The 16,637-nt window shown below is 47.0% G+C and overlaps 1 protein-coding gene across 3 annotated transcripts in view; it reads right to left on the reverse strand.

Annotated features, from left to right (window-relative positions):
* Positions 1-16,637, reverse strand: part of LOC135905744 (band 7 protein AGAP004871-like) — a 247,968-nt gene that overhangs the window by 163,825 nt on the left and 67,506 nt on the right. For 2 of the 3 annotated variants that reach the window (XR_010565465.1, XM_065436760.1), the window contains exon 2: positions 13,026-13,145. The exons of the other annotated variant lie outside the window; for it this stretch is intronic. Coding sequence is in view for 1 of the 2 variants with exons in the window: in XM_065436760.1 (XP_065292832.1) it covers positions 13,026-13,145 (120 nt within the window). In the remaining variant the exon portion in view is untranslated. The remainder of the gene's footprint in view (positions 1-13,025; positions 13,146-16,637) is intronic. 3 annotated transcript variants of the gene reach the window in all.

Here is a 16,637-nt window from a genome sequence, read left to right on the forward strand (position 1 = left end):
GAACGAAAATGACCATTTCCGCGAGCCAGCGATCACGGCGATTTTCGTTTATGAATTTATTTATTTGTTTATTTCTCAGGGGATGGTCCTCATGTTTTGCTGGACAAACTTTTCAATTCAGGGTGGACAAGCAGCGGTTACCGTTAGCTCGGCGTTTTGCTGGGGCAAGGGCGCTCCATGCTATCCCTTTTTAGAAGATATCGAAACGACTCGCGGAATCGTTAAGGCTCGGATGAAACTGGGCCTTTCAGAAAAACATCGACAAAGCTGTGTAAAAGGCGGATAGACGGAGACGTACAACCTTTAATGATAAACCAGATGTCATTATGGCTGATCGCCTTAATGCCATTACAGGTGCTGCGTGATCTATGGTACATACAGTTATTACATAAACGCACAAATTGTGGCGATACTTCGAACTGGTGGAGCGGCTGCATTTTAGTTGAGCTACAACACAGCAACACAGCTTCATAAAAGTGAGCTGTCACTATGTGGAACCTATGCCTGTCCTCCCATGAGAGAGAGAGAAAGGCAAAGGAAAGAAGGGAGGATAACCAGATATTATCTCCGGTTGACTCCCAGTACCGGGGGAGGGGAAAGGGATGCGTTAGGTGAGAAAGAGAAAAAGAATAGCCGCCCGTACACACAAATACATACAATATAGAACTGTTTCTGTGGGCACGGTCACGTAGTCTGCGAAGGCGTTCCTAGTGTTACATAGTGTCACCGCCCCATCCTACGTCACACAGGGTACAGTCACAATTTGTCACAAAGTCCCGTGTCTTTTAAATGACGCAATCAATAATCGCGCCTGTCGCGTTTGTGCTGCGCGCTTGTGCTCATGAGCTCGTTCTGCTGTTTCTGTACACGCGACCATGCAGTGCACAGCAGCGCACGCTGTAGCTAATGAAGGTCTTTTCATTGTCTCCGCGGATGCAAACGAGCACAACCTGTACGTAGACTAGCATAAGCAAAGTTCAGCAGTGTCTAGGCACACTCTGCGTTAACCTGTTCTTTCGCGTGAGTGAAGACTTCTAAACAAAGCACCTCTGAATTTCACGCAAAACAAAGCACCTCTGAATTTCACGCAAGCTCTGCTAACGCATTGCCTTGGGCTTGTTGGTTTTTCATTATGCGATACCAGTGCTAGGAGACGAGACACGAGACGAAGAAGAGAGTACACACGGCTTTGCCCTTGCTCCCTGCAACAAGCTCTGCCCTTACTCACACGCTGCTACTTCACCCCAACAAAGCAAGTGTGGTGGCGGGATAACAAAAATAGTCGTTCATAAATAAGGGCACTGAGTTAATTCTACTATAGTAGGAGAAAAGTGGGTTTGCTATAGATACAAGTACCTGAAGTAGGCAAACTGCCGCAGGTAATTGCATCTACAGCAAACTTTTTTTTTCTTGTGACAGAAGTCTTTGCTATTCGCCTAGCGGCACTAGAAGCAACGACTATTGTGATGCTTCAAAAAAACGCGTCAAAAGTAGGGATAAAAAAAAAGAAATAGCGCAGAACAGCCTTATCGACGTCGTTCTTGCTTTGTTAAGCGAAAAGAACAGAAACCAAAACAAAGCCAGCTGTTAACAATAGCGTTTTTCCCAGGTGATTCTGTAGAGAACCAAGAAATCTGGCCAACTTTCTAACAAGGTCGGACGTACACGCACGCACAGGGAGAAAGAGTGAGGGAGACACGCACACACACAAGGCGGGCTTTTGAGAGCGCGTTGCGCCAGCACCGGCGCTTGACCGCACTCCTCACCTTGGCTTTGTCGAGTCAGTCGTTCGCAGCGTTTGTCAACGCTGCTGTGCGCGACCCAAAGGGCCCCGGAAGGAAGGTGGCTGTCGGCGAAGAGTTTGCCGCCTGCGGCCAAGTCCGTTCAATTGACAACACAAACACGCCGACGATGGCGACTTATTTGAACTGTTAGCCCCCGACGACGAAGAGGAAGCGGCCGGGATTCTAGGCCCGAAAACCGCAACTCGGTTGCTTTATCAGTAGAAGAAAACAAGTAACAAATATTTCCTCACAGGTAACTGAATTATGTTTTTCTTTTCCTTTTTTTGTGTGTGTGTTGAAGCTAAAGTGATGAGCTAAAGTGATGCAGCTCCAGAGGCGACGACTGTACCAAAATTGCCAGGATCCCTATTTAGAGTATTTAAAGAAAGTCACCTTGGACAAGCACAAACGAACAGGCTACGTAAAAAGACCACAAGTCACATAGCTGACACTATAGCGGAGAAGCATGAACTTTTTCTTATTTGCACATGGCCGCCTTGAAGGCAAATGTAATTAGAGTAGGGGCTTAAGAAGTATGGTTGAACGTTCGATGTATTCTTAGAGACCTACTGCGTGTAATTACAGTTCTACTTGAGGCTGCGAAGTCTGCCGGATGCGATTGAGAGAAACAAATGCAACCACTCGATATGGCTTGCCACCGTGTGCTATCGCTGATGGGGAGGCTTCGGAGCAGTGGGACTCGATTTGTTTGCACCAAGCTCATCATTACGGTATTCGCTTTTACCTCTAAGAATTGACAGTAGTTTGTTGTTTTATGAAAAGGAGTCAAACGTCAAAGAGACAGATCATATCCACTGCGTGTCATGTCCCGCGTGAATAGTGGCATAATTCCTGTTTCGGTTGGGGTCACTTTGTGTTCAATTTTAATTTATGTGCCTAATGTGCGTTCAAAAAGGCGAATAGTCTTTAAAGCACTCAACAGCTAGTTTTTATGAAATAACATCTTCAACGCGTAAAATAATAAGTTTCAAAATTGCAATGAAATTGATCCTAGAGAATAAAACAAAAGACAGCCAAACTATAACATCAATAAAACGAAGCCTCCTCAAGAGCTCCCCAAAGGTGTCACTTTTATTCAGCGAGGTCTTATTTTTCATGAATTCAAATATTCTCAGCGTTTGAGGGTACGTGATGCGCACGGACCAGCTGCTTAAACCTGACAGCTCGAGTCAGAAAAATTGCCTCAATTCAGTTGCCGCGAATATGCATCACGTGTCAGCTTGGGTAAATAATAGCCCTGCTAAATTAATGTTTCTACAGTTGTTGCCTGAGTTATTTTTACTAAATTCTTTAATGTAAGCGAATGCAAACCACTGCATTGCCATGTTTACCTGCGGGTAAGTATGGTAATGTATGGTAGCTTGATGGCTATCGCTACTGCAAGCAGCACAAACATTTAAAATGCAACATTCGCAGCAACCCCATGTTTGGAATTAGCTATACGATCATCGAGGGCAGAAAGGTGTCTCCTGACATGGTTCTGATTTAAACTTGCTTTGCGCCTAAATAAGATTTAAAATTTTAATCAAACCAAAAAGCTTCCCCCTGCGCGCTTAATGAAAAAGCGAAATTTAGCCTATGATTAGTGAGAACAAAAGCGATAAAGTCGTTCGGAAAAGAGTAGCAAATATTCCGTCTAATGTTTGTTTTAGAACTACATCAATATAAAGGGATTGATTACTCACGTTATGTAGGACTTTTACTGCAAACAAAAGTTATTGGCTAGGGAATGGAATAAACATGTCCATCTGTTCACAAGGATTTGTCTCACACAACTTAAAAAAAAAAACTTATACAGTTCCCACACACTGTAGGAATTGATGTTATGCGAAAAGTTTTGCACGTAGCTAGTTATCCACCATCGTTAGAGGTTGTGCAAAGCGTCACCAGATAGTCCGACATGTTCGTGTAAGGCGAGGAATTGTGTGTGGCGCCAGTGTAGGTGCTACAACAGCAGCAAGGAGACGACGATTATATGGCGGTGATCTCCGGCGCAAAAACGTTACAACCTGTTCCGTTACGACGTGGACCGCTCCGGAAGGCGGTAAAACGTCACATAGAGTGTCCGAAAGCGCTAGAGAGAAAGAGAGAGAGAGAGAAGGAGAGGCAAAGGAAACACAGGATGTATCCTCTGGTTAACCTACAAAAGGGCTAACTGCCAAGAAACGCGTGGGGAAAACTGGCGCGGTCTCGCTTTTATAAGCAGCTTGTTGATACGCGGCGTGACGCATGTGAATGAGAGAGGTACAAGTGACAAACATTCATGTGTCCGTGACGTAATGGAATCTGGCGCGACCCGCCGCGCTAGCCCTGTGAGTATGGCGTACTTCAGGTGTATGGCGTTGCGCTGCTAGCTCGATGTTGCGGTTTCGATCCCGGTCGCAGCGGCTACATTGCGATGTGGGCGAAATGCATAAACGCTCGTGGTACTTATAGATTTAGGTGGGCGTCGAAGAGACCCAGGTGGTCAAAATTAAACCTGGAGTCCCCTTTCACGGCGTGCCTCATGATCAGATTGTGGTCTTCCCGAGAATTTCTTTTTTTTTTTGCATGGCCCGTGCTTTTGCTTTCTTAAAGTACATGGTTGCTATGCAATGTGACGCACTCGCCAATCATCTCAATATTGCTAGAGTGCGTTGGCACGAAAGAAGTATGGATGCGTATGTGTCCTAGTAGCTAGAGCCTCGGGCTTTTGTGCTGGGGAATCCGGGTTCGAAAGCCACCATTAGACACGTTTCTCTTTTTTTTTTTAATGACCAAGGCTTGTACGGAGCCATCGAGGTCAGAAACCGACCCAGGCATCTGGCGTAGAGCGCACAACGCTTACATATAGAACGCTCCATTTCTTGTATACAATAGAAGGACGTATTACGTCACGGCGAGACACCTGCTCTCAACCCGACCGAATTTGGCAAGGAGGCTACCTTGACGACATTAATATCAGAGGACACCTAAGCACTTCTTATGAGTTATTAATTCGAAAGTATTATAGTTCCATTAAACGCCGCTGAGCGGTCCTTCGAGTTTGGCACTGCGATTACTGTACCATAGTGGTGCGTGCTGCCCGAACCAGCAGCAGACCACCAAGGCCAGCAGGCGCGCGCAGCAGCTAAACCCAGTGGGGTGAGAGACACACAGACCGCGCGCTGGCTTCCAAGAGCGAGAGGCATGCTGGTGACGTGGCGACGCGGCGATGCCCTCTGCCCTCACGAAACGCCTGGCGCTAGCACAGCAGCAGGTGTTCCCTTGCGCCCGCTCTGCTCCGTCGAAGCGCGCTCGTGACGCGGAGTGCTCGTGACGTGGCCTCGCAGCCAATGGTAATTCAGGTGCCGTTTCGCTACTACAGACGCCGGCCTTTCCGCTCAATGGACCATTTCATGCTTTCGCATCAAAAAGTACGGGAGGTGACGTAAACAAGTTTCGCATAAAAAATTGCGCGCTCGTGTGTGGGAATCGAACCAGCGTCCATAAGTATCCGGCGTTCGGCGTCCGGCGTGGGTCGTCGTTTCGCCAAAAAGATCTTTGAACCAGCCAAACGCAGGCTCTCTATGTGGTGCAAGGAAGCTACTGAAGTATTTGAATTTCTCAAGCTAAAATACGCAGAAAAATCGTAAAGTACGACTTAAATACAACCTACAGACATGATAGCTTCAGTCTGTAATTCGACGATACGAAAAAGCATAATTCTGTTACGCGAAAACTTAACGAAACCCCTTTCCTAGCGTTTCTACAATACATAGATCGGCCACAGCGTCCGAGATTTGCACGCGCCGGCGCTTGAGTATCTCGAGGGCCACGGAGCGGTGCTCCCGGTTCCTTGCAATACCTCCAGATGGCGCCCGCCTCCGCCGCATCGCTACCCACGCAAGAGGCCGCGTTTTTACCAGAAAGCCCGCCTTTGTGCATATCGTTCGCGGCCAGCGTTTCCCGGTAAACATTGCGGTTACATACGCTCCTATTGCCGGGAAGCGTGAGAAGCAGTCAGGGATCTTTGAATACTATCGCGTTCCACTCTTAAAGGCGAAGCTTAAACGTCCTCCATCTTTTCTACAGCGATCTACCGTTTTGATCGACTGATTGGTTCTTGGCTTGATTGATATTGAGATCGGCTGAAGCGTCCGTTCCCGTCCGAGCAGGTTCCCCGGGCTGCTCAGACCAATGCGTAGTACGTATAAAAGGGATTCAGCATGGTGAGGTCGAGGCAAGCGTTGAGTATTAAAAAATAAGATTCACGCCAACTCGTGCAAATAGTGCAGCATACCAGAAAAACAAGTCGCTCACCATCGAACCAGAGGATGGAAAACCGCAAGCGGAACCTTCGCATCGACTCTAAAAAGCAGAACCGCAATGAGAAACAGCCTGGGAGCGAATGTGCTCTGAATAATAACGCCAGGCAAAAAATGGTTGCCGCATTTTGAAAAGTAGAATACCGGGAAAGTAAAATAAAGAAAGAAAAATAAAAGCAGCTGGAAAAACCTCTCACAGCTGCTGTTACCACCAACTGAATTAGGAGAATTAAAGAGTCACTGGAATCTACCAGTTTTTGTTTCTTACAGATAGGTTGCTGAAGCTATTTCTATTCCCTTCCTGACTCACAACAACGCAGTAAAAGCTTATTACCAAGAAGTGTCTTTTTTTTTTCTAAATGTGAGTCAGGCTTAATGAGAGTGGCGATGTGGGCTTGTTAGTAATTCATCTTGGTAAGAGCGAGTTGTAGCGCAGAGAAGGCACATGGAATACACGCACACAGCGGTACTTTCAACAACAGTGCGTGTATTTCATTTGTCTTCTTCTTTTTCTTCCTTTCTTCTTTTTTTCAACGTCCCTGGCAATGCTTTGTTTTAATTAGACAGTCGGATTCCGCGGTACGTGCCAGTTCTGAGCTGGCTGTTTTCTGCCAGCCAAAACAGGAACCTCAGGCGCGAAGCTCACGAAAAAAAAAAAGAAAACTCGGGGCCCTTCCACTCTGTGAAGAAGGATGACCAGCGAAGCTTTGTATGTGGGCCCCTTAATGGCGAACTGCACCTCCGCCGCGGGTCGGCTCGGCATTGCACTATCTTCGGGATCGGCCCACGTATGGTGAGTGCTTAACGCCTGCTTCACCTCCGCTGCGGGTAGGCCCGACATTGCACTATCTTCGGGATTTTGTGTCTACACACGGACACGATACTGGGGGAACTAGCCTTTAACAGCGGCCCGGCATTGCAGTTTCTTCGGGATCGGCCCACGTGCTTAACGCCTGCTTGTCGACAACGGAAGTGTCGTCTTCCACTGCCTCATCGTGACCCGGCTTGTGAGTATAGGCTTTACCGTTTAGTTACAACAGCGTGTCTGCTTTCGCACTGCATCGTCACTGCCTGGCTTCGCGTATCATAGGTGTGCCATTTCTGTAACCGCTGCACTGAGAGATACGTGGAGATAGAGTTTAAAACTGAGTTTCGGAACTGGTGTGATTCGAAATGTATGATGGCACACCTCTTTCAGATTTAGCCCTCCGAACATGCCGCAGCCATCTATCATCTATGGAAAATAGTTTTTCTGCTGATTTTATTGAGTAACTAAGAGCAGGTGCTCTTGCAGGTTGCGTGCTATGGAACGATTCAACATCCGTGTTTCTTGTCGTGAACGCTCTACGGTACAGCACCGATACTGCACTACCGTTAGTAACGGTGGGGTCATTTTAGAATTACGTATTTCTGCACTGACCATAGGTAAATATAAACCGCATATAACTATATATATATATTTTTATGTAAAGTGAGACAGAACGATAAAGATATACCTATGCAATATCTATCTTCTTGGAAACTATGCAATCGAGTGTAGTAATATCGTGAAGTTCCGGGAATCAAACAACGCTGTACATGCTAGAAGTTATAGTTGTCACGCCAATCACGCTCCTTCATTTTGCGCGCAGTTTGATTTTTTTCATAGTTGCGTTCATATCACGTGCAGCGGCTCGATGCGATGCACAACGTGGGCGTTCGGTCGTCCTACTAAGCGTGTGCTTCAAAGCTATTGAGCGAGCTTGATCAACATCGGTACTCTACGTATTTTTAAACGTTATAAGGTTTTGTTTATCTTGACCTAATTGCTCAGTCGTCACGGGAGTCTAGAAAGACGAATGAGTTGTACTTAAAGTTGTACTTGAGTGCGGATCTTGCCAACATTACGGAATAAAATGGCCCCCGCTTACATTAGAACGTAACTATTTTTGACGGGCGTTAATAATGTCATTCCAGATACGACGTTAATTGGTTGCAGAGCTATAGCGTTTCTCTAGTTTTATACATGTCTTCATACGGTGACTGCTCGTATTACGCCAACTATCGCTGTTACTGGTACAAACTCGGTGCCTAACGGCCAACTCTTTCTTTTGTTTGATGTTGCTTAGCGCACGCTCAAGAGTGATTCTGCGCCTTTGTTTCTCATGCCTTTAACTGTCTTTTTGTGGGCTCTGTTTATAATTGTATTTTTATCATTCATAGCACTCAAGTACATATTCCTAAGCTCTAGTGCTTGTAGCTTATGCCTACGTATCGGATGTTCCGTATCTAGTCGCAAGTCAAACGAAGCAGCAGGAGAATGCAAGCGCTACCAACTTCTCCATCTTTACGACGTGCACAGAACTCAGCAGCATGTTTCCACGGATGACATTGCAAGATTTAACGTATTTCTTTACCTCACCTTTGTTACCCCTTTTACTTTTTCCCGCTGCAGGGTAGCAACTCCTTAACCTCCCCGTACTTCCGTTGATTTTCTTCTTTTTCTATGTAGCTGCAGTCATTATGCCGGCAATTTGACTGATATCACGTTGAAGACGTCTTATGTCCCTACGGGTGCAGAACCTGTTTCATTCACTATTGCACATGAGTTCATTCGACAGGAGCCGCCAATGTCGCGCTTGCAAGCTGACGCAGCGGTTGGACTTCAATCGGCAACCTGCGAGTGTGCCAAGTTGACCCTGTGGGACTCGAACGTTTTCGTTGTCACCTGACCTACAACTATGGCTATTTTTGTAGAAATAATTTCACACTTCGCGAAGGATGAATCACAGGAACGTCGGCTTGATAAATAAAATAATATTTCCTTGCAGCTACAGCCGCCCTTGTCGTCTGCTTCCGACCAAAGCCGGCGTATAATCGATATCGCGCTCTCTTTTCACTATTTCAAGCTTTTTAGTGAACGACTATAATCTCACTGTGTATCGAACAATTCCAATAAGAAATGTTCCACGGCGTTTTCCGCGTTACCACTCTATGATTGGACATTCTGACCAGTAAACGTCCCGTTGCACAAAAAAAAAGGGTACCATAAAAGCTGGTTCTCAGTCTCTTTAACCATTGATTGTCATCAAGTTACATTTCCTGGTGCCGCGTGCATACTTGCTGCATCACTTTTTTTTCCCTCTTTGTCTTTGTATTTCCCGTCGCCCCACGTCAGTGTACTTTAGCAAAGCAAGTTTACTCTGCTGGTTGACTACCCTGGCTTTCTTCTTTCTCGCCATTATACGCATCTATTCCTGCCGCCATCCGACACACACGGCTTCTTCAGCTAAGCCTGGCACAGCGTGTTTACAAATTATTATAGCGAAAGTTGTATATGACTAACCTTCCATAGTTTTTTCGGCGTCCGGCAACACAAACGGACTTATCGATTTCTAACAAACCCTTACACAGTGGTTTTCATTGTTTGCTTTGTGTGTGATCACACGCGGATGCAGTGTGGCGGCGTAGATGTCAAAAAGCGCAACAGATTAGAACTCTCGTCGTGAAACATAGCGCGACGTCAAGGTTATCACAGCATATAAGCAGGAGTGGTATCAGCGCTTAAACAGCTGCGTTAGCGATGGGGCGGACACGCATAGTTCGTACACGCGAAGAACAACATGCGTACGAGGAGCGCCGGAGGGAACAGCAACGAGAATGTAAACGGCGCCGGCGCGATACGATCACCGACGAAGAACGTTCCCGCGATGCTGAACGAACAAATGACAATTCCACTCTGTGAAGCTGGAATGGCAGCGAAAGCACTTTGTTTTTCGTTTGAGAGCTTTGACTGTCGTCAACTTTGGCTGCCATTCCATCTTCGCAGAGTGGAATGGTTGTTATGTTTTTATTTCCAAATTGAGCAGCAGCCCGATAAGTGGCGATGGTAATGAGAGAGCAGAAAGGTAGCGGACACGCTCGAAGGAAGTGACGAAGGCGATGCCTAAGTAATCAGAGGATTTCCGGCAGGCGACCAATACTCTTACATGTGCGTACAAAATGTAGCATGGAAATTGGAGCGACCCGTATTCCGAAAGCGTTTAGCAGTATGCTGGCACCTGAAGAGAAGCAAGCCCGCTTGGAGCATAGGAATTCCGCTTTTATACTCTTCGTCCCAAAAGGCACGCCGAAGAATTCGGCCGACAGGTGGCAGCGAGACTCTGTATAAGACGCGCCCAGCTGTGGCAGACATTGTCTCCATTAACGCCACAATCCTGCGTTGACATTCAGATGGTATTGCCATAAAGGAAGGAGGGAAATAAGGGGCTCTTTATCGACTCGAAGAAGGCACCTGTATCGCCTGCGCGTATATACTGCTGTACATGGAATACACACATTTCTCTGTCTCTAACTGTCCGTTAACTTCGTCCACTTAGTTTGTACGCTGAAAAAATTGAGAGCCATTCCACTCCGTGAAGGTGGATGACCAGCGGAGTTGTATATAACTATAAATAAAATAAAACAAAACAAAACAACAAAGCAATATAACACAAATATGCGCGTTGTTATGTTTATTTGTATTTACGTTCATCTCGCAACCATGGTAGTTATGCCTTTATGGTCGCTATGATAGACGGCCATGGCCTCTGTGACCACACTGAAGATGTTCTTAGCAAATGTTAGGTCTAGGCCCGACCGATGGCGCATCACGCAGATATTGGTGTTGGTGTAACATTCAAGAGAAGCACCAAGAACCACTTTCCGTCGGGACGACACACATCGACGTTAAAGTCACCCACTATGAAGATGGAATAGGGGTCCACCGGGAGGATCCACCCATATGGGCCGATCATAAAATCTTCAAGGTCCCACTTTGACGTTTCGGGGTGACCGTATACGGTGGCGACAACGATTCCGTCCCTCTGTACGGCGCACGCATCGGCACATTCCACGGCAAGGCCCTCGCCCGTCGTCGGTAAGGCATGTAGGCACAACGGCCGCGCTGTCGTTGTTTGCGTAGATCACAACGCATCAAACCATCATCCATCATCCATCACCGGTTTTGACACATTTGGCCTCAAACGCCGCCGGGACGTATACGCTGATATGATTTTGCCTTATGCTTGAGCTGTTCTAGCTCTATAGACGCCGCCATCGTTTTTGCCTACGCACATCATGAAACGCTGGAAACTAGCCTAAGACAGCTCCGCTGTAAAAAGCCTCAACTTATGAATGATAAATAAATTAATAAATTACTGGACCCAAACACACCCGCCCACCCCGCAGGCTTCCCGATAGGGCTATTCGAAAGCCATCAGCGCAGGTTTCAAGGTACCACTGTGATTAAAAAGAAAAAAGAAACTCGACGGCTCTGAATAATTGCGGCAAGTATCACCACAACTAGTAACGTATTTCCTGCTCATTTGCCTGTCGAATTGTTCTGTTATAACGTTCTCCCGTCTAAAACAAACCCTGCGAATGACACTAAATACAACGCAGACGACAATCAACTGAACAGAAAGGTCGCAATCACAGGTGACGCAGGCCTCAATCCTTTGCGCTGACCTGTCGTTGGCCTTGTTATCTGCATTTCAGCGTCGAACCAACCAGCAGGATTTAGGGCACTCGTGCACGTAAACGAGTTTTGTTTACAATAAACTAAGACGGGAGGCTCAGCCGGTAGCTGACACGGTTGCGACGGCTTTTGATGCAGCCGCGCAGACGTGACGTTGACGTAGGAGTGCGGCCGAGCAAATGAAGAGGAAAAAAACAACAACACATTTCAGTTGGACGAACTTGTGTCCGGCATCTTGTCTCCTGAAAGGAAGCGCTACGCCAACTGAGAGCAGTGGTAGCCCGCGGAGGCCCCTAAATGCAACACGGAGGTGCCGCACGTACCCCGGCAATGAGTAGGTCATGCCGATCTGCAAAAAGATTATTACCACCACCAGAGTGGGGTAAAGGACACCAACAAACTCCGTAATTTGATGCAATACAGCGCTTTTCTGAACACCCAATGGCATGGGTCATTGGCTTGATACTGACGGCTTAGTTTTGAGGACCCAGAGAAAGCTTGCTGTAAGATTCGAAACGTTACAAGGTCAGAACAAAACGTAGCATAATTATATAAGTATGCTCTAGGAAGTTCCTCGAGCACACTTATCATTATGCCTACATTTTGAAAACAATCCTACACGCGCATCCGAGCAAGCGCGCAGTGATTGCCTGGGTCACATTAAGTCGTCAGGGTGTTCGCTCGCTATATGGCAATGTAATTCGCATGTGTATGAGAGCACAAAAGTGTATTATATGAGCTGAAGGGTCCATACATGACAATGCAACGGCCCTTCTATGGTTTTTAGCGCACACGTACAGGTTTTCATTGCGTCAGCAGACGAGTAAAAGCGCTATGTTGTACTGAAAGTGTTTCATGGGGTTGCAAATCAGATTACTGCTAAACCATATAATCAGATTGCAAGTTGGATTGTTTCAAAGAATCAAAACTTTATTTTTCTGCCGAAGCTGGAATTTCTGCAGGTAAACATAACCCCATAGATGTATTTTTTTAACACTTTAATCGGACACCTCATCATTTTATTCTGTGCACTACACTAAATCGTCATCATCCGCAAAAGAGTATGCGCAGGCATTCTGATACCTCAAAATGATGATATAAACTCGTGTTTTCTTCTCTGCTAAGGGCGTGTAATCGGATGATATTACTTGTGACATCGCATACACACCTGCGCGTCCAGACTCAAGTTAGCTAGCAGCGGTCATGACCAATCTGCATGTATGCGTATTTTCTAGTGTAACGGCGGGCAACGTTCTTTATTAGGTGACATAGGCGTCAAGCATGGTTTGTCATCAACATGTGCGGCACCTGTTCGTGCGTTTGGCGCCTAGTTTGGACGCTGTTTGACGCTTGCATGTGGTCCGTTCCTTCCCAGCTGCTATAATGGTCAGGGAGTACTACCGAGACTGCGCGCGCCCGGACCGCCAGAGTACTCACGGAGTTCGCGGGCGCGGTTCACTGCTCGGCCCAGTTGAGTTCGGGCCAAGCTGCGCAGGTTGCGGAACTTGAAGACCCGCCTTGCACCGCCCACCCTGCGTCCTCCGCCTCCTTCGTCGCCTGGCGACCACGGAGAAACAATGCAGTGAGCAAACACAGAGGAAGGAAGCCCAGGAGGTGAAGGCAGTGAGCGGTGCAGCCGCCGTGCTGGTTGCATTTCTGGCCCTTTTCTCTCTCTCTTCTTTTTTTTTTTTTCTTTGTGCTGTCGGAGTGTTCAGGCAGCCGGTGTCAGGCTGCTCGCAATCACCCGGTAATATCGTTAGTGTCATTGAACGATCGGCGCCAGAATATTAAACACGACAATATTGATCTCTCACTGTGTCTATTACAAGTAAGACACGATAGCAAACATTTAAAAGTAAGTGCACTTGTAACATAGACCTTGTATACTTTCTTTTTCTCTTTCTTTTTTGTTCAGCAGACCAGCGCGCTGACTAACACAAACGAGCATGGTCAAACACTGCTAGCCAGTTTCGCTCTGCTGCACCGCTTTGAACGATCAGGGCTATTCTTACAATAGCCTCAATAATTGCGTAAGGCGAGCCTTGCGGCCTTGTCGACTCGCGAGAAATAGCAATAATGATCATTTCAACGCGATCTATTGCTGAGACGAAAAGTGGAAAAGCGAAAGAAAGAAACAGAAGCCGTGGCGACGCTATACAAGCGAAAGAAGGGAGTGCGAGAGGTATGCGTCGGAACGGAATGAAGAGGCGGTTAGTCCACTGCCGAAATCACGCACGGCGCTCGCGGTTCGTGCATGTTTCCCAACTTTCCTAGTTCATGCGTTCTCCGCCGGGAGCTCTACAAAGTGTGAGTACTAGATTAATTTGGTTAGCAGCCAGTGGCTTGAGCCGGAACGGCAAACGCGACGCCGTTTGTTCGTGAAATGAATCCGCGGGCCAAGCTTTCCCGCTCTGATTTTATTTTCGTTCTCCCTCGTGCGTCCCGCACGCGATGTGACCGATCAATTACATCAGCATTTGCGCGCCTTCAGTTCGGGAGCGCGTTGCGCGCAATACGAACGAGTGGTGGCACGCACAACTGCCGTGGGTTCGCCGAACCGCGCGCTCTCCCATAATCAGGACCAGTGCGAAGTAATTTCATTTTCCTCTGCCACGATCGCAACAGCTGCAGCAGCACTGCGCGCACATCCCGCGTCGCCTCGCCCGCAACGCAACCGACCGGGCGGGGTCGGCGTCCAGCGGGCCGCTCGCATATTAGTAAACAAAAGCTCGTTGTTGCTTTTTACATGTCTTTTTCTTTGATTGCGCGTTTTTCTAGCACCCGTCGTTTTCACTCAGCCCCTAAGCTGCTTTGCTGATGAGCGCCGAAGTTGCGGTTTCACTTCCAGGCGGCAGCGGAGGCGGTATACCTTTATGCGCGGGGAACGCAATAATGGGTGCGTGCTGGCATTTCGGTGCACGTAAAAGAAGCGCCAGTTGCTAAAACTAATTCAGAGCTTTCCTCTGCAGCATACCCTATTTCTCAGGTGGTCCGACAAATCCGCCAAAGAAGACTTCTTCGTTGCCGTCCGAATGCGTGTTTCCCTCACAGCTGTATAGAGGACACAGACTCTCGCTGTCTGTTTGACGTAGTGACGTGTATTCTCCTCCGAAGGGAGCTTTCTTTTTCATTTATTTATATGTATAATTCGATATTAATTGGGAGCTGCAATACGTATACACCTTATATAGTCAATATTCTTCAACTAAATCCATATGTCATCTATAGTTAAGGCCATAAATCTATCGAAGGTATATATGAAGGGGCTTGGATGTAGCCCCATCCTATACACTACAGGTAGTAGTGCCTGGGTAAGTGCAGTGAGTGACAACGCCCAGAGAGGGTTACAGCACCGGCGGGTAGGCCAAACTGCGACCGCCCAAAGTGACGAAACTTCTAACTTTTCTCATCACTAATTCGGCAGAATAACATATTTTATTATGCTTTGAAATCTCAATGCCACTGCTGTTATGTCGCTCTCAGGAACTCTGAATCTCGATATCTGTTTTCATTTTCTTTCTTTACCTCTTTCTCTCTTTCTTTTTTTTTTCTCTTCCGTTGGACATATCTTAGTTCTCCGCTCCCTTCGGAAAAGTTTGCGATAGCTCATGTTCTTCGTCTGCCGCAAAACAAAAACTGGTGGAAGAAAGTATTTCTGCTGCGTTCGAGCGCTTAAATGACAGCCTCAAGTGTTAAAAGTTTCGGAAACGTTCGGCCTCGGATCCGCCTACCACCTCCTCTGTTTCTCCGATTCTTGGTTCTCCTGATTTCACGGTGTCATCGCGCGTCGCTTATGTTCCCAACTCGCCTTACTTTCTACTTTTCTTTTTTTTTCTTTTTTTGTTTGAAAACGGGCATCGGCGGGGAACCAGGGAGGGACGTCACATTTCCCGTTCCTGGTTTCCGCAATCTCAACCACGGGCCGAGCGGATGTGAGCCCCACTCGGCGGCCGTTCCCTCCATCTTTTCTTCCTTGCTTAATTATCGAAGTGTACCCTCCTCTGCAATGCCACGGCCGGTGTCGAAAGCGTCCACTCCCTCCCTGTGCGCCTCCTTATCGTGGCTTGACTCATACTAATGGTGCGAACTCATTGCTTTATCTCTGAACCTTAGCTCTTTCTCTTTATCCAGCAGTGTGTCTTGCATTCATTTAACTTGGCGTTCTGCTCATGCGTTTAATTATCTTCGTTATCGTAACACCATAAGGGAAGTCAAAAACTTTGTTTTCGGAAAATGGAACCGGCATGGTTCGCCGATCGGCGATGTTTGGCGGCGGTTTCTATTGCGCAAGTTGTACACGCGACAAAATGCGTTGGCTTTTTTTTTTTTTTTACTTCCTTGCGGATTTTATTTTGCCTGATATTTGGAACATCTTTCTGCCGCTGAAACGGCGGCATGCTATATACGCCTCCATCTCTATGAAAATTAGAACGTGAAGATTAGAACTAATAAGTGCGGCCTTCGCCATTTCACTACAGCAGTTTCCAGGTTTCCAACTGTCATAATAAACTCCCTATAAAAAAATGGACAACCACGTCTTCCAAGAGGTGAAAGTTTCCCGCAAGCGAAATTGTTTCATGTTTTTCTTCACAAATGAGGATATAGCAACATACGGTACGATGCTGTAACATATGGGCGTTGTTACCTGCTTCTGGCTTTTGAAGGGGTTGGGTTAAATAATGCATTGTCTAGGCACCAAGGACCGAGACGTACAAAATGCGTTTCTGATGACGCGAAATCTATGTAGCAAGGTGCACTTACAGCCGCTTTTCGATAAACTACAGTCCTCAGGCTTAGAATATGGATGCGTGCTACATTTTCCGCCGCCTTAGTGTTTGCAACGATGCGATTCGACTCGGCGCGCAAGCGATCGCCATAGCCGTGGAAGTCAGAAAATTCAAAAAGCTTAAGAAACGTGGGGCCCTATAACGTAAAACCATTCCAATCTGTATTTATTCCAGTCTTCTGACGTCAAATCTGCGTGAGCACCGATGCGAGACACAGGCACTAACCCGCAGCGTTGTTTGAGAAACCCAATCAAACGCGCTC

This window comes from Dermacentor albipictus, chromosome 1, assembly GCF_038994185.2.
Source record: "Dermacentor albipictus isolate Rhodes 1998 colony chromosome 1, USDA_Dalb.pri_finalv2, whole genome shotgun sequence".
Lineage (NCBI taxonomy): Eukaryota > Metazoa > Arthropoda > Arachnida > Ixodida > Ixodidae > Dermacentor > Dermacentor albipictus.